This window comes from Gymnoscopelus microlampas (genome assembly GCF_963454915.1).
Source record: "Gymnoscopelus microlampas genome assembly, chromosome: 6".
Classification (NCBI taxonomy): Eukaryota; Metazoa; Chordata; class Actinopteri; order Myctophiformes; family Myctophidae; genus Gymnoscopelus; species Gymnoscopelus microlampas.
In genome coordinates, this window is record NC_139943.1 from 33,571,901 (window position 1) to 33,591,139 (window position 19,239).

Sequence of the window (19,239 nt, forward strand, 5' to 3'; positions counted from 1 at the left end):
ACACACACACACACACACACACACACATACACACGCGTGTGTATTACTTGTATCAGGCTACTTGTGGAGACATCAACATTTTAGGATAGTGAATTTACAAATGCCATTTTTACACGCACGTGCACACACACACACACACACACACACACACACACACACACACACACACACACACACACACACACACACACACACACACACACACACACACACACACACATACACACACACACACACACACACACACACACACACACACACACTTCATGTGACATTACATTACTATTAGGCTACTACTCTAGTAATGACAGTCTCTACTTGTTAATATGGAAACATGTTAAACATGTTTTATATGCCTTAGTTCGTTGACTGGAGTCCCTAGGGGTCTGTACTCAGCACCCTCCTTTTCCCCTCTATACCAATCTCTAATAGCCAAATCTAAAATAGCCGATCTACAAGCTCCCAACGCGTCGCTTTCCGACATGTTGTGAGCTTGTAGGAATCTTCACCCCACGGTAGGGACTCTAGGGGTTCATGCCGTTACGACCCATAGTTTCCTTCCTTTTCCATGTAGTTAAATATGATGGAAGCTTAGCAACACCCTGCCTCAGGGCTTAAGTGCTTTACGGCAAGTGTCCGTGCCATATTCCTCCTAATTCCTGCCCTCCAGAGCCATTAAAATATGCAGCACTTATGGGTTGTTGTGTCCACCAAGGCCTTTTCCCCAGATGAAAATGCAAGGCGCTCTTCTAAAACACCCATCATCTCGGGAGCACTTGAGAGCACTTTGGAGGCGGCACAATTTTTCAGCTGACACTCGACTTCAATGCAACTATACGGAAAGTAGATAATATTGATGACAAAGTTTTAAACTAGCAGGTGTATATGTGAATTTTAATCGAGATTGAGCAACTGCATGCCATGGCCTATTTATTTTCTGGCTAAAATGTATAGATAGTTTACAGCAGTGGTTCTCAAAGTTGGGGTCCCCAACTAAAGTAGTTAATATAGCATCACAATCATTTTAACCACTTTATCCACTTATTTGTTGGCCATTCAAAAATAGCAGATCTACAAGCTCACAGCGCGGCACTCAGTGACGCGCTGTGCATCTGCAATTTTGTGCATCTGCAATTTTTTACATTTTATAAAAATAATAATATATATCTTAAATATATACAGAACTGGTTACAGACCAGTAAGCGTCCATTTGGACCCCCTGGTAGTCTCCGGACCCCACGTTGAGAACCAGTGGTACAGCAGCCATGAAGTGGTGTCAGTTTACCACCCTGCCAGTGGTTAAATGCCACAGCGCTGCCCCCTACCCTAGTTTCTATGGTAACTGAAATGCCTTTAATGGCCGAGTTCCCCAGTAGAGAATGTGCAGACAATGGAGTTATTAATGACATTCTAATCGACTGTGGCCTCTTGTTTAACTTTGTGACCCAATGTTTTCTCTGTTGGGGCTGAATGTTCACACACCCCTAAGGACAAGAGCAACTCAATTACCTGCCACTCATTTTGGCTTTGGGAGCCATTTTGCGTCGCCTGATTACCGGCAGAGCAGATTAAAGGACCATATTGGGGTCAATGCATGTCATTGTCTATTCACGGGGCTTTGGTCATACGCCATGCTGTACATTAACATCGGCCATTTGCTGTTAATTGCTTTGCTTTAATCTTAATGTTTGTTTACATTTTGTTATTGCGCAGTCAAAGTCATGGTGAAAGTCATTACAACATACCGAACTTACCTGAATAATTGAGCCAGTGTTAGCTAAAGCTCATTCCGCCGTTAATAAGTCACGGATGTTTGAATTTAGTTTGTTTTGTTTGTAAATCTTTCTCCCGGGGACTGTATTTGGCTTGACTTTTCAAATCAATCTGTGCTTTAAAATGCATTAAAAAGCAATCATTATTTAACTTCAAATGTTATTCACTGTTTTGGATTATCTACGGTATCTGAAGTCTCTGCCAGTTTTATTTCCTTCTGAACTGAAATTAATGGATAGTGGCTCCCTCAAATATCAACTGAAGTTTAGAAAATTGCTGGCAAAATGTCAAGTATACTGTGAGCCATAGTTATTGGAGTAAACACGCCAGACTGCCATTACAGTCGTTTAACCACTTAAACCCCAGCATCCATATGGTGGGAAAAGCTTTCGCAGAAAATAGCAGATCGACAAGCTCACAACGCGTTCTATTTTCTGCGAAGGCTTTCCCCAAAATAACAGAAAACAGAAAAGACACTAGTATAGAGCTCTGAGGGACTCCAGCCAACCATATGGGGTTTAAGTGGTTAAACAAAGGTACGTCATGAACCCTAGGTTTAAATTGCCATGTGGGCTTCAGAAACTTAACATCCGGATTAGATTGACCAAATCTGGTCGATTGGCCAAGCTTTGCGTGATGTAGTGCTCTGATCAGCGCGACTATATTTTCTGGCCACGAAGCAATAGTATCACTAAAGGGGCAATAGTTCCCAATGCATCGTGGAAGACCCTGAACACTCACAATATCACAGCATTTTGTCGCAGCATTTCATTGCTTTTGAAGAAAAAGGCCACCGCATTGTCATCATCAGCCTGGATTTAATAGACATGCACGCACGCACACACGCGCACATGCACGCACGCACGCACACATGCACGCACGCACATGCACTCACACATGCTGTCCTAACACTGGGGTTCATGTGCGTCTACTGTCTCCCACAGGTGATTTCCAGTTCTCAGTATCGTCTGATGATAACTCTGAGTTCTGGCTGAGCTCTGATGAGAGTCCCCTCAATGCCCGGCTGCTGGTCTATGTGGGGCAGGTAAGCAATGGGCTCATTTTTATTTTATACAAGTTGTTGTGTTGAAAAAGGGTACGGTAAGGTTTTGTTTGTACTGTAAAGCTCCTTTCAAAACAAGAGTTACAAGGTGCTGTACAGCAATAAAAACATCTCAGTATATAACATAAAATAAAACGGGAAAATAAGCTTAAAGTCCAAAGAAAAGTCCCAACGCGCTTCAGCCAGTTGTGGGAAGAAGGGCTCGGTGCTCAACAGTGGGACAAATAAAAATAAAAACACCTGAGAACTTCAGAAGAGACCACATAAAGTACTGGAACACTCGACTGAGTCTGCACATAAAAAAAAAAAATAGAGATTGCAGGGGTTACTGAAGTGTCAACTTGAAGTGCCCAGGTATTTTTCTTTTTGTAGAAAAAGAAGCTTGTCATACAAATTGAGTGGGCCCAGTGTGTGTCGGGCTCCCGTGTGCCACGAAGAAACAGAGGTTTAGCCCATTAAAAACGGGAAAGCATCTGTGTCATTTTAGATTTTAGTTATATAGTTATAGTTATATATATATATACATATATATATATATATAGCAACATACGTGTAGAATAGGCCCCGGGTCTTAATGGGTTAGAATGGGTTAGAATTCTTGCAAAATACAGGAAATAAGGGCTTTGTATGACATTGTGTGTGAGTTTGATTGATTGATGTACTTTATTTAGTGAGACATGAGAAAAACAGTACATGGAAGTACAGAATTCACATGGAAGGCTCATAAAGCACTAAGCTTGTTTAAAATGAGATCCCCACGCACACAAATCCTGATGACATATAAGAGACAGACAGATATACACACTACTATACAGAACGTCATACAATCAGGCACTAAGCACTAATATAACTATTTAAACTAAGAATATCTCATAATGATCAAATTATAGTTTAGAGGTTGTTATGGTGGGTGTGGGTGGGGGTGGGGGGGTTGTTGTTGTGGTATGGAGGGTGGGATGGGAGTACGGAGGTGCTTTCATGTAGGCAAACTTGAAGGGCACTTTTTTCTCTTTTTTCCTAGTCATATCAATGAAAAAATATGCAGTAATACTGCAAAAGGATATTCTCCATAAGGATACATGTCCCTCTGGGCACATTTGTGTGTCGAGCGCAGAGGTCCAAACGGAACCATCTGCATTCCTAACAGAATGTGAGATGTCACCGCGCTCCATGGGAGCGGAGATTAATTAGCCGCTGGTGAATATTGATGTGGCATTTAGAATGGCTGGCTGCTAGGGAAATATCATCTATACGTAATGGCAGGGGAGCGCCTGCCACGGCCAGAGATCACTCCCTCGATCTGCCATTTCGTCGCTGTCGGTGTGGAAACCTCATTATGGCCAAAACTGTTCAGCATTCAAATTCAAAAACAACAAAAGTAGCATTACTATTACTACAAAACTAATCTCTCAAGACAGATTCTGCTAACAGCTGAATCTGTCAGAACCATTGCCTTAAACATGTACTGTTGTTGTTAGAAGGAATAAACACAGAAACACCCAGGAGGAATTGGATTAAGAGAGGGAAGGAACCAAAAAAACAAATAAGCCCTATTTTATACAGATTTGTTTTAAAGATTTTCACAAAATGTGAAAATATAAAAATCTTTGTTTTTTTATTATATTTTGAGGCCAATGCTTTTGTACGTTAACGCAAGTGTACACTGTGGTATTGCTTTATTTAAGTTATACCATATTTAAGCGTTATTTCATGTTGCTCTCTAACCAAAAGTGCATACAAGATGAACTTAATGCTACATGTAGAAATAGAAAAAACCCATTTCATTTAATGATTGGTTTTAGTCTAGTTTTAGTCTCATGGATGAAGAGGACTTTACTATTTTAAAGTTATCATTTTTGCTGGGCTTTCACAAGCGGGCTGAAGAGAATGTCGCATATGCATACTGCTGCCTTTGCACATCATACTTGTGTGATTTTATGCCTAGTGCAGGCGAATCGATGCTTTACTAATCTGGTGGGGGAAAAAGCTTAATACCAAGACGTTAAGAGTTTCAGCTGTAAAGGCTCGAAATGTCCCTGCTCCTCTCTTTTCCACTTTTCTTTAATTCTCTACAATGTTGTCAGCCTTCACCAGGCTTGGCGTAACCATCTGAATTGGCTCCGCCAAGGGAGATATTAGGCTTCTGGTCTTCAGGCAGGTTTGAGAGGGCCGTATACTCGCGTTCAAAGACGTTCAAACTCTCACCGCCGAGAACCAGCAGTGAAAGTTAAGGACAATGTCATGGACAAATGGACTCAAGTGCATTATTTCACAATGGATGACATGTTTATGTAGCCAAGCTACAGTAATTGGTTAACGTTAGCAGTGTACACCATGAATGGAAACCTCCTGCCAGGTATTTGAAGCACATTTCATATATTAAAATAAGATATCCATGGAGACTTGAACTAGTTCAACAACTCTTTCCTCAATATGTATTCGTCTGGAATCACAGCCATAGAATTCTAATGTAACTCGGCCCGCAATCGTTACGTAACCAACCATACTGTATGATTTGGACCAAGAAAAATGGAAGTTAAAGTTCAACCTGGAGGCACGACACAGTTATTAGATAGTTATTACAATTATGTCCACAGTTTCCAAAAGGTCTATGTCGTTTCATTTGGGTGGAAACTGTTACTTTTCAGGAAAAATAGCACCTAAAATAGCACCCAGGAGCTTGTAGTTGTTTGTAGGTGTTTATGGCGTGCAGCATCATCCAACCACAAAGTATAAATCAGGCTTTGCTCTGCTACATTCACACACACTCTCACACACACACACACACACACACACACACACACACACACACACACACACACACACACACACACACACACACACACACACACACGTTCCTTGCTTTGGTGAGGTGAGACATTTTTATATATTTGAAGATAATTTTAGATCGCTTTGCTTTTCTACATGTCAAAAAAATAAATAAATAAAAACACAGCGTCATTTTTTCGGTGTTCCTATTTTCCGTCTGCATGTCGGCACAGCGGTACCAGTCACTGAAGGCCTCGGTACGGAACCAGCTATATATATATATATTGTTGCTGTCGGGCAGAAACCTATTTCAACCTTTTGTTGTTTTTTCGGAAATGAATGCCCTACAAAAGTAGCAAAAAGCACACAAGGTGTCACGATACGACATGTGCAGCTTGTAGATCTGCTATTTTTGCTAGTTTTTGAAACATTTTGAAAGTGAAAGTGGTTGAGTGTGTCTGTGGGTTTTATAAATATTGAACCAATGAACAGTATCAACAAGAGCTTTTAACTAAATAATTACACTGTATCCATTTGGAACACAGATACTTTTTTTCATTTCCTGAAAAGTTACCGTTAATGATGATTAGATTGATCACGCGGGGGAAATTCATGGGGTGGGGCTGGTTAAGTGACTCAGGGATACCTCGACATATTCCCGGCAAAACCTTGGGATCCTTTGTTTCCCAGGTGGCCTCTCTCTATATATCTTATATCTATATAACCGTTATGGACATACGTGGTTTCCACCCAACAGTGGCGATATATTTCTGGAATGTGCTGTCGCCAGGCGTTTAGCCCTGATGGGGATGAGAGGCGGGGAACGGCAGCAGTTCTGCGGCGTTTCCGTGGAGACCTCGTCAGCATGTTGTCGTGCTTCGTGTATGTTGGAATGAGTCATTCCGGGGATGTGTGGGATAGTTCCCCATGGGAACGGCACTCTGAATGATGAGGTGTTCCTCTACATGCTCCTGTGCGTCGGGGTCCGTTCCGTACATAGACCGCAGCCATAGCAACCTGCTGCTGTGCTGCTGCTGCTTAATTGAATGAAGCTAAGCAGGTGTGGGCTTGGATGGGAGACCTCCTGGGAAGAAATGGTGTTCAAGGTTCAGTTATTTATCAGTTATTTTCAACTGAGTCATGTGTCAACGTATTTGTAAATGATCATTTAGATCTATCTACACACATTTTCTGTGTGCTTTTTACCCCTTTGTTCTCCCCAATTTAGTCGTTATGACAATTATTTCTCCCCACACATGACTCCTTAGGAGCCCCCAACGGGAGGACATGAGCCTTAGTCCTACTACTTCCGCCCAACACTGCGCCCCAGCCCGGCTTCCCTCCCCCGAACACGGGCCAATTGTGTTTGTATCTAACAGACGCTCGACAAAGCCAGATGCACCACGGTGTATTCTAACTCACAATCAAACCCACAATCAAAAGAATAACCAGTCCAGCTCTGTCTCATCCAGTAGCCATCGTATTCCCCCAAGGTCCTTCTTTAGATCCTTCTGTAGATCAAAACATCTGGGGGGCTTTGTCCATATAATCGAAACACTCTCTTTTTTTCCCTATTTGCTCCGCTGGCAGTGGTGAACAAAGTATTTCTAACTGAAAGTGAAAGTTGCTGTGTCAAATTTGTTCTTGAGATCAAATGCCAGAGTATTCAGGATTCAAATTCCAAAATTGCAAAAATAGCAGATCGACAAGCTCAAAAGCTCAAAAAGTTTCGAGCTTGTAGGGCTGCAATTTTGGACACTTTTGTGTGACGCTGAAGGGAGTAAATTTACACGAAAACACAAAAAGTTAAAATAACGGAGATAAGAGGTTTCTGCCCAACAGCAACGAAATGTGCTTCGTTACTGTCCGCCACACCACCGTATTCCCCCGAAGGTCCCTCTGTAGATGAAAGCATCAGGAGGCCTTTGTCCATGTAATAGAAACACTCTTTTTCTATTTGCCCCTGCTGGGACATTGTCCCTCGCTCTGCGTGCACACAGGCGTGCGCACGCGCGTACATAATGCTAGTGAGCCTTATCCATTGCCCGGCTTTTTTTCACATTAATCATTTTGTGTGCCGTGGCCACAGCTAATCTGTAATGAGATTTCTTTCAATCAGATTGTGTAGAGCCCGCTCCCACAGGGTCCCCCACTGGGCCTGGCAGGGGCTACTGTCTGAGAGAGAGTGTCCTAAAAGTAGCCGTGTCTGTGAAGTGTGCGAGTGTGTGCGTGCGTGCGTGCATGTTGTGTGTCCAAGTGTATTGCATTTCTGTAACTGTGTATTCATGCTGTATCCATCCAAGTTCATTGAACGTGTGTGTGTGTGTGTGTGTGTGTGTGTGTGTGTGTGTGTGTGTGTGTGTGTGTGTGTGTGTGTGTGTGTGTGTGTGTGTGTGTGTGTGTGTGTGTGTGTGTGTGTGTGTGTGTGTGTGTGTGTGTGTGTGTGTGCGTGCGTGCGTGCGTGCGTGCGTGCGTGCGTGCGTGCGTGCGTGCGTGCGTGCGTGCGTGCGTGCGTGCGTGCGTGCGTGCGTGCGTGCGTGCGTGCGAGTATAAATGCGTGCACGAGTGTGTTTCATGCACTAGTGTATTGCTTTACCCCACACATGCGTGTGCACACGCATGTCAGAGTGTGTGTGGGGGTGTGTGTGTGTGTGTGTGTGTGTGTGTGTGTGTGTGTGTAGTCTTTGCACGTGTACGTTTGGGGTGAGTGTAGACATTAGCACTGCTGTGTGTCATAAGGGTCGTGGTATTGATTTTGTCTGTCTTAAAACATGTGTGCATGCACATGTTTTAAGACACACACGCGCACACACACACACACACACACACACCCACCCACCCACACACACACACACACACACACACACACACACAGACACAGACACAGACACAGACACACACACACACACACACACACACAGGAAATTGGGTCAGGAGGTGTGATCAATAAGCAGACAGCAGAAGTAGCAGTGTGTGCGTCTCAGAGGACAGACAGGGTGTGGTCACTTGGCTACTATGAGCTCCTTTTACACACCTCAGCCAAAGTGTCCTGGACACCGTGGCTCTGACACAGCCAGACACAGAAACCTAAGCCAGGCCCGCTACAAATAGACTGATCCATACAATATACAACTTTTCAGACTTTTAATACAGACTGGCGACCCTATAAGGGCTACTGCTACTCGGGAACGATGCAAGTTGGGAATGCATGTAGCACCCAGTTACAGTATGAATGTACTGTACAGTATGTAGCACCCAGTTACAGTATGAATGTACTGTATGTAGCACCCAGTTACAGTATGAATGTAGCACCCAGTTACAGTATGAATGTAGCACCCAGTTACATTATGTCCGTCCGTCCGTCCGTCCGTCCGTCCGTCCGTCCGTCCGTCCGTCCGTCTGTGTCCCTTTTATGACCATATATGGGGATCTCTGTATCTGTCTGTCTGACTGTGTCCCTTTTATGCCCAGATCTGGAAATCCCTGATGTCATGCCCATATATGGTCATATACCATATGCCCATATATGGCCATATCGTTCGGATCATCGGTTCTGGACAACGGCCTATCCGAGCAACTTCTTGCTGGGCACTGCACGCCCTAAGGGTTCTCATCGGCATGCTTGTTGATTCAGACGGTTCATCCCCAATGTCATCAGTATATGTCCGTACATGGGCATGCCTTCAATATGCCCATGTACGGGTATATACTGATGACATCAGTCTTTCCCCCGACATATTATGTCGGGGGCAGATACTCGCAATTAAAAATTGGGTTTAATCACTTAAACCCCAGCATCCGTATTGTGAGGAAAGCTTTCGCAGAAAATGGCAGATCGACAAGCCCACAACGTGTTGTGATGCAACACGTTGTGAGCGGTCGGATATTTTCAGCGAAAGTTTTCCCCACAATAACAGAAAACAGAAAATACACTAGTATAGAGCCCCGAGGGACTCCAGTCAACCAAATAGGGTTTAAGTGGTTTATAGTGTATCGATTAGTTGTAAAAAATGTTTTATGTGGAATGGTTATTGTGACGAAAATACCAATGAAAGATAGAATCAAAAATAACTTGTTAAATTGGAAATGTTACACAGTATGACTTAAGAGTCTTAAGAGAGGGGAAGAGAAGAGACAGACAAAATAACATTGATTTGAGCTCGTTCGCTGCACAATTCTGCTTTAGTTGCTTGTATTATTCCATGCTTTCTGCCTCTCTTTCTCTCTCTATCTATCCTTCTCTCTCTCTCCTCTTCAGTATCGCCCCAGTGGATAGAATGAAACTTGCAGTGAAGCGGAAAGAAAGAATGAATGAAAGAGGGAGGATAGGATGGAGAGCCGTAATGACTCTCCCATACTTCCCCATCCATTTTTTATTATTATTTTTTTCATTCTGTGACATAAAGGGGTCGCCATCCATCTGAAGTGAGTTCTCTCAAATGTACTGTACCCCCTGAGCAGAGTGTCATTTTAACTCTGAGTGTAAAAATTGGACCTTGTGGGCGAACAGTGCCGTATAGTGACATTTATTTCATGTGTTCTTGATTAGTTTCCATAGGCTACAGCTCGGTTTCAAATAAGGTAGTACTATAACCCTGAGTTCTGGGAACCCAGAACTCAGAACTTATACATTCAAAAGTGTTCTAAAGTAGCGGAAATTGCGGCGGAAATAGCAGACCTACAAGCTCACAACGCAGTTGTGAGCTTGTAGCTCTGTTATTTTTGGTATGTGACACCATATTATGAATTATGGATCTGGGCTTTACCCCTCGTGGTTCGAAAAGAAACTGACACTCCAGATTCAACGGTGTACTTCCTTACTGTGTACACACGGTCTGTCTCCATCAGGATTTGACCACATTAAAGAAAGTAAACTTTCTTTACGAGAGATGTAGAGAGACAGAGAGAAGTACAGGGTGGAAGAAGGGTGGTTTAAGGTCTGGGTTGTTTGTCGGCTGTTATACAGAATGTGTCCCCCTCAGTTCTCTTGACTGTTTCTCTGAGGAGGCCTCTGATTACTAGTATATAGAGGAATACGACGGCTTGTCAGAGAGAATGTTAGAAGAGTGTGTGTGTGTGTGTGTGTGTGTGTGTGTGTGTGTGTGTGTGTGTGTGTGTGTGTGTGTGTGTGTGTGTGTGTGTGTGTGTGTGTGTGTGTGTGTGTGTGTGTGTGTGTGTGTGTGTGTGTGTGTGTGTGTGTGTGTGTGTGTGCGTGCGTGCGTGCGTGCGCGCGCGTGCGTGTGTTGCCCCTCACTAATGACTTCTTGGCTGTCTTCCTTCTTTGTTCTCTGAGCACTTCATCTCTCTTCTTCTTCTTCTACTACTCTGGCAAAGTACTGCTCTAACTGTTCAGTGAGAGGAGGCTGTGTGTGTGTGTGTGTGTGTGTGTGTGTGTGTGTGTCAGTGCCGGTGCTAGGTAATTTGGCGCCCTAGGCAATATTTTTCCTGGCGCCCCCCCCCCCCCCCCCCCGCACCGCCACCGTTTTCTGCCACAGCGCCACCTAGATTCTGGAAAAAAAAGAAAAAAGAAAAAAAAAAGTTTTTTTTTTTTTTTTGCGCCCCCCCCCCTAGTGGCGCCCTAGGCAACTGCCTACTCTGCCTAATAGGGCGCGCCGGCTCTGGTGTGTGTGTGTGTGTGTGCGCGCGCACTTGTATTACTATACTTGCAATTGTCCCCACAAGTATAGTAGAATAGAATTTGAGAAATTGTTTTTGAGGCCAATTTTCCTGGTTCTATTTTTTTTTAGAGCGGTGCTAGCCACTCCAACAAGTGGCCGAGTGTGTTTGTCCTTATATAGGTCTATATGTATGAGCACGGCAACAACAGCAGCAGCAACACAAAGATGCAACCAGTTACACTAATTAAACACAAACAGGAGACAGTGCACACTACATAGTGACTGGATTTGTTTCATGTAACACTATTGATTTGCATCTGTGACATTGTAATGTGATTCAAATGTTTGTTATTGTTCATTATGTATGTGTGTTATATGCTGTTATCAGGACGTCCTTGAAAAAGAGAGCTTGCTCTCAATGGGCTTCCTTGAATAGCAATAATTCCCCTGAATAAATGGATAAATGGAAGAAAGAAAGATGTGTGCACGCAGGGTTTCATAACACACACACACTTTACTTTCAAAGTAAATAAATTGTAAAAATACTCTAAGTAAAAGTACTTAAAAGTCACTAAACTGAGTACAATAACTTAAAAGTAACACATTTGAGTAAATTTACTTAAAAGTAATTAAAGTAAGTAAAAAGTAATTAATTTAAGTATAAGTACTTAAAAGTTCATAAATCATAAAAAAATACTTCAAAGTAACTATAAATAAACCTAAATAGCACACATACTGTATGGGGCACTACAGCAGTGTTACAGCAGTTTCTAACATTTCAAATGGCCATAACTCGGTGACAATTGCTCTAATCAGCGCAAATAAAGTTATACTGCCAGTACCGTCTGAATACCAGCGCCCACACATCAAACAGAGTAGTACCGCCTGCATAACAGTGCCCACACATCAAATAGAGTAGTACCGCCTGAATACCAGCGGCCACACATCAATTAGAGTAGTACTGCCGGGTGACCTAACTTCAAGTGGCGCCGTTGAGCAGCCTTGAAATTAATGAACAGAGATTTAACATTGTTCCACTAGTTCATATACAGCTTAATGAAATTAACTCATCAAAGGCACCGCTCACTCACTTTTTTTTAGTGGGGGACTTAGGTTTACAATTAGGAAAGGATTCAGGTTGAGGTTAGGATTAGACATAGAGGTTAGGTTTAAGGATTGGGGTTTGAGTTATGCCTGATTTATACTTGTGCATGGGTGTCGCTCACCAAAAAACATTTACGGCTTTAGTTAAAGAAGGGTCATAAATGAGATAGAAATTGTAGAATTGTAAAAAATTGCACTCTGAAAATCAATGTCCTCTGTGTGCGTTCATTGTGTTTGTGTCAATGTATTACCTTACCTTAAAGAACATCTGCTGTTTTCAGAGGCGTTGAGCAGGGAGAGATTACGTGTGTTTTTCATATTAACAATTGTGTCTTTGATTAGCCACGTCTGTGGGTGGTTGTTTCACATGAAAGCAATGCACAGAACCACAGCAGGGAAACACATAGCATTCCACAACATCCTCTACTATAGAGCCTTATGTTAAAGCTTCATTCCCCATTTAGAAACAATTATTGTATCCATTTGGACCATAAGGTTATATAACGCTTGAATTACGCTTGGTTGAATCAGGCTTAAATGTATACAACACGTCGCATTGCGTCTAAAAACTGCAACAGCACAGTGTTCTAAAATGTGGCGTTTATAACATATAAGACAAAATCAAATTAGCACCGTGTAAATCTCGTTCAAATCCATATTATACTAAGCCTATAAACATTAATTTTACTGCATTTTTTCATCTGTGCTTCTTTGCTGTGATATGAAAATGTCAAATGATGTGCACATTTTGTAATTTCATCATCCATTACAAACCTAAAAGTACAGAAATTGTTAGGGTTAGCGTTGAGTTTCCCCAAACTCCGGAGAAATTCAGGATACATTTCAATTCAGGAGCCAAGAAGGAGACAGGGTAGAAATTCAGTCTCCTGTTAACATCAGGAGTGTTAAGATATGGTGGAGACAGGAGCTCCTGTGGGCGTGACAGAGACACCGGCACACAGCTACTGTAACTATAAATCGTGAATTTATTTTGGTTGCTTGTCTCTCTATACACGAATCCACGGAGCGCTGCCCTGTAGGTGGCGCCGCCATTGCTGCGGTGTCAAACTCAGTCAGCTGCTGCTGCGGTTCTGTCCGTCTGTTCACGTTACTCTTTACCTGCTTGGCTGTTGGAGCAGCCATAAACTACACAGGTTCATCCCGATTTTCTGTACATCTTTTTGTAAAGTTAGTGTTAGTAAAAGTTAGTAAAAAAGCAGGTAAAAGAGTAACGTGAGCAGTCAGTGACTGCAGCTGACTGACACCGCGCAGCAGCAGCTGATCGAGTCTGACACCACAGCAATGGCGGCGCCACCTACAGGGCAGCGCTCCGTGGATTAGTGTATAAAGAGGACAAGCTGTGAGAGATGCTCCTCACACACAGTCAAGCATCGGTGAGATCGGGTTACCAATACATCATCACATGGACACGCCTTAATGTTCAGATGTATGTTTTCCCAATGGGACACATACAGTATTAATGGCAGGAAATAGTCATTAGCTTGTGAACGTGGCTTGTGCGGTGTTGTAATAGACATTTTTTTCAACGCGGCCATATTGACATCAATAGCAGGGTGATATTACATCCTGTATGGGTGCTATACCGATGATACTAATTATTCAGTATCAACGGAAACACCCGTACAGGATGTAACATCAGAGACTTTTAATCATACGACACAAGATATCCCCTGTACCCACAACAGCAATGAATTAATGCACACATGTATGTGTGAATTTATTAATTAATTCAATGCGATTATGTGCTCAAGGGCAGTGCAAGAACAGACTGGTGAAGCGAACGAGGGTCCTTTGATTTTCAACCACAAGACATTTTAAGCAACTCGAACTCCTGCAGAGGAGATAAAGTGGGTGAATAATGTTCACCAAAGTACTGCTGTTATGCAAGAGATGCAAATGTGTAAAGAGCTGATGTTAATGAAGAGTTACTCCAGTCCCATGGTTGTGTATTAAAATGTATGAACACAAGATTGTCAGTGTGTTGTCAGATTAGCTGTCAGTGCAGTCACACTGTATGTTAATATGAAGATGACACAAATTGTAACTTTTTTTTGTACTGACTGATGTAGTTTCCGGTTGCCTTTACATCTGGATAGGGACATATTATGTACAGATAGATTAGTGTTATTTTTATTCTAGAATATAGTTGGATAGTTACGTTTTTTTTTGTTATAAAAGGAGAATATATAGGACTCCATCACGAGTAGCATAGATGTAATGTACAGTATGCACTACAATAGTAGATACTGTCAACATAAATTGATATTTAACGGACATTCAATTAAGGATATTTAATTGAAAGTTTAGCCCTTTGACTAGTATGACTACAATTTGCATACAGTACCATACTGGAATTAATAGAAGCCATTAATTGCAGCCCCTGCGATTTGTAAACTACTGTAAATTATATTGCACAAATTATTATTTTCCAATTGTTCAGCTCTAATAAAAATCATGGCAATCATTGCAACATGTTCCGGACTAAGTAACATACTTATTTTAAATCGTCTCTGTCGGGTGGAAACCTCACAGTGTGGATCTGCTACTTTTGATGCTTTTGGGTCACGCTGTAGTATGATCAAATAGCGCGTTCATTCACGAAAAAACACAAAAAGTTAAAATATGGAGATTAGAGTTAGAGGTAATTTGGACATCCCAGATGACATTTTGTAATATTAGCTTATAAGCACCCGGTCGCTCTGCTTCTCTAACGTCTCACCGTCTACAGGAGGACATCTCTACTGCTCTGCTATAGTGCTGTGTGACTACTGCCTCTTTCCATTTTGGTACAGTAAATGACAACTCTCAGAGAAAACCATGTAGTCGAGTACAACATTCTGAGCACCGTTATCTCGTGGCGTTCCCATTTACACAGAGTTCAAAGTTTTAAGCTTCTGGCAAAGGAATGCATTCTTCTTTTCTGCCTCCACTCAAGCATGAGTTCTCAAAGCAATTTGACTTTCAGTGGAAGCTGCCTGTGTCCCTCTTACGCATTCAAAAGCACACACCGCAGTGACAAGAGACCGGTATTTTAATGAAGATTCTGTCGCAAAGGAATCACCTGAAATGCAGTCAGCCTACCCACCAGTTGAATTCTTCAACTAAAAAAGAATGAATAAATACACTGATCTATCTGAAATAAAGCACCAGTCAAGAGGAGATGAGCAGAACACAATGGACACGTTTTGTATTAAAAATAAGCAGTCAAAGACTTTTTAAAATCCATGTGACTAAATTGTACTTTTTTATTTTAATCATGCAGTAAGACTTTAAAGATTAGTTCATTTTTGTCAGTAGGGTATTTTAGTTCAGTGGTTCTCAAAATGGGGTCCGGCGATGGGGGGGGGGGGGGTTCCATGGGGTCCCCAGCTAAATGTGTAAATACAGCATCACAATAATTTAATCACTTTATCCATATTTTATACATTGGCTATTCAAAAATATCACAATTTGACCCAATACCAAGGAGATATGATTTTTCGAAGATCTAGACTCCCATCCACTTCCTTGTTAACTTAAAACTTAAAAGTTCTGTATCTCGGCTCCTGAGTACTTTTTTTTTTTCAATGAAAAATCTCTGGCAGTGGGCAAACGCAAAAAAAAGAAGTTCTGGTAGTGAATGAGCTAACTGTTACTGTATGTTGAATTATAAAACAATTAGGCTAATTGGTTTATCCCCCAGCATTGACTATGTTGAATTTGGGCCGGTCGTTATATTAAATAAATTCACTGGCGAAGTCAAAGCGGTCTGCCATTGTAAGCAGACGTTAGTGCTGCCTATGGGCTTGCATTTAGTTGTTACTTAGAGATGTTATAACTCATTTGTGTTTAATTTGAGGAAAAATGTCTTGACTTATTCTCGCATTGCCGGAGAAAACCATCACTAACAAACCTACCACTGCTTTAAAAAACGATCATAAACTTGACTTATTCTGAGGTTGGTCCCCTCCTTTTTTCAACAAATTTCTTTGTGATTTCAACATTTATTGTTATTATACGTCTCTGTCAGGTGGAAACCTCATTATGTCCAAAACTGTTACTTATCAGGATTCAAATTCAAAAATAGCAAAAGTAGCAGATCTACAAGCTCAAAATGCGTGGCATCGCAACGCATTGTGAGCTTGTAGATCTGCTATTTTCAAAAAAAAATTATACATTTGAAAACCTGTGAAATGGGACATTATGCATAACGAGTACTTTCTACTTTTGGTACTTTAAGTCCATTTTGATACCAATACTTTTGTACTTTTACCAAGTAGCTTTTGAATTCAGCACTATTACTTGTAACATAGTATATCTACATTGTATTGATACTTTTACTTAAGTACAAAATGTGAGTACTTTTTCCACCACTGGTGACTAGTTTCACCAGAAAGGAACAACAACGTGTGTGGAGGAACAGCACGCATGCAGCAACAAAGACACAGCCTGTGAACGTACACAGACATTTGTGTTGGTTGGAGCGCCCGGCCATGCCGGAGGCACCGTGGTGGTCGGCCATAATTTCATCCAAAAAAAAACCGGTCCAATTTACGTCAAAATAACAACAAAATGAAGGTTTGACCCTTTTCACTGCCTAGGAGCAAAGCCAGAGCTCACCCAGTATTTATTTGTTTAAGCAGGGGGGCGTGGTTTGTTGTGCCTGGCTGGCACCGGCTATTTTCAACACTTTAAACCCTCTAGACTGCAAACGGACCTGAGCTGCAACTGTACTTGGAGTTGGACAGCTTTTTTCCATCTACACAAAATCTGTGTTCCCCCCAGAATATGAATGCTGCCTGGGGTTCAAGTGGTTAAATGTTTCCAGTGTTATATCGTCTCTGTCGGTTGGAAACCTCATATTATGTCCAAAACTGTTCCTTTTCAGTATTCAAATTCAAAAGCATCAAAAGTAGCAGATCGACAAGCTCCAAACGCGTGGCTTCGTGCCGCGTTTCGAGCTTGCAGATCTGCTACTTTTGATGCTTTTGTGTGACGCTGTAGTATGATCAAGTAGGGCGTTAATTTGCGGAAAAAAACACAAACATACCTGTAGCAGGTTTCTGCTCGACAGCGACGTCATCATGGTTGTGTTGGACGTGTCTGTTGTGCGCGTGTGCGTTTTCGTGTGCCTGTGTGTATGTTGGTGTTGTGTGTTGGTGTTGTGTGTTGGTGCTGTGTGTATGTTGTGTGTTGGTGTTGTGTGTTGGTGTTGTGCCCACCAGCAGTACCCTTCAGGTGGGTGTCAGAGTGAAGTGACAGTGGCTCACATTGTGCGGTGCTGCCCTGCGGCCAACCAGCCTCACACAGAGCCTCTCAGAGGAGGACCGTGTTGATGTTGGACCATGCAGGCATTACTGCCTGTTAGGGAGCTTTGCTTCTTCCCCTGGTCGCTCTATTCCCATGCCAGCAAACATACACTTCAGAGGTGCCTGTGTGTGTGTGTGTGTGTGTGTGTGTGTGTGTGTGTGTGTGTGTGTGTGTGTGTGTGTGTGTGTGTGTGTGTGTGTGTGTGTGTGTGTGTGTGTGTGTGTGTGTGTGTGTGTGTGTGTGTGTGTGTGTGTGTGTGTGTGTGTGTGTGTGTGTGTGTGTGTGTGTGTGTGCGCGCGTGTGTTACTCTACTTGTGAGGACCAAATGTCCCCACAAGTTATCCTAAAATGTAGATGTCCTCACAAGTAGTAATTCAAATGCACATGCACGCACACACACACACACACACACACACACACACACACACACACACACACACACACACACACACACACACACACACACACACACACACACACACACACACACACGCACTTCACCACATGATTCATTGTGGTGCCCAGAGAGAGGATCAGTAGCAATAGGTGTTTACAAACAGGGCTAGTGTACAGTACAGTACAGTTATGCAGCCGATGTGTCGAAGAACATTGTGAATACGGCTTTGTGTTTATTTTTTATTTGTTGTCTTTGCTTATAAGTTGATTATTCTCAAATACAAACTTTTAATCAAATCCAAGTGTTCCAAATTGATTCAAAATGTTTGCAATTTTTGGACGAAATACTATCGGTCAAAACATCGGTAATCAGGGCCCAAACATCTCGCATTGGTCGAGCTCTACCCGATTACAGAACTCTGCAAAACCTGCAGGGGTGGCCAACACAAACAACTGAAGGCATGCCCACTGTGATCCTCATATCCTTATTATTTTATACCGCTCCAATAGCCCGAACCGTAATTCGCCGTGTCTGGCTGGCATGAGGAAATGAATAGGCATTAATGTGACTGCGGCGTTGGAACAAGACCCCGGAGAACGGCGATGAGCCGGCATCTTTACAGATGGCATTGGTAATGAATCTCTAATTCCCATTTCCTCTGAGTTTATGGCAATTTGCCCTCACCTCGTTTTCTATCTCTCTCTCTCTCTCACACGCACACACACACATTGTGCTAAAAGAACTCTCCTCCCCATCGATTCAGCCTGATGGATTCTGCGCCTTCCCTCATTTTCTCAATTACTCCTCACTTTCCCTCCTGTTGGAACAATGCAAGCCATCTGGATTGTTCACACAGACTTTTTTTTTCTAGTCTTCGCCGTTGTGAACTCAGTTCGCTGTGACGGAATTATAATGAGCAGGGCAGTGGCTGGAGATTTGCAACGTCATCACAGTTCAGGCGGGAACCTACAGTATATGAGCCGTTCTGCCTCATGCACAAACAACTGCTGGGTTGTCTACACTCATTCCAAACGTACACGTGCAAAGACTACACACACACACACACACACACACACACACACACACACAGCAGTGGTGGAAAAAGTGCTCAAATGTTTTACTTAAGTAAAAGTATCAACACTGCAATGTAGAAGTACTCGTTACTAAGTAAAAGTCCGGAATTCAAAATTTGCTTGAGTAAAAGT

General features: G+C 42.4%; 1 protein-coding gene across 1 annotated transcript in view; it reads left to right on the forward strand.

The window, feature by feature from the left end:
- b4galnt4a (beta-1,4-N-acetyl-galactosaminyl transferase 4a) overlaps nucleotides 1–19,239 on the forward strand; it is a 331,744-nt gene that overhangs the window by 222,505 nt on the left and 90,000 nt on the right. Inside the window, exon 6 of the mRNA XM_084059091.1 lies at nucleotides 2,718–2,818. Coding sequence (XP_083915217.1) covers nucleotides 2,718–2,818 — 101 coding nt within the window. The remainder of the gene's footprint in view (nucleotides 1–2,717; nucleotides 2,819–19,239) is intronic.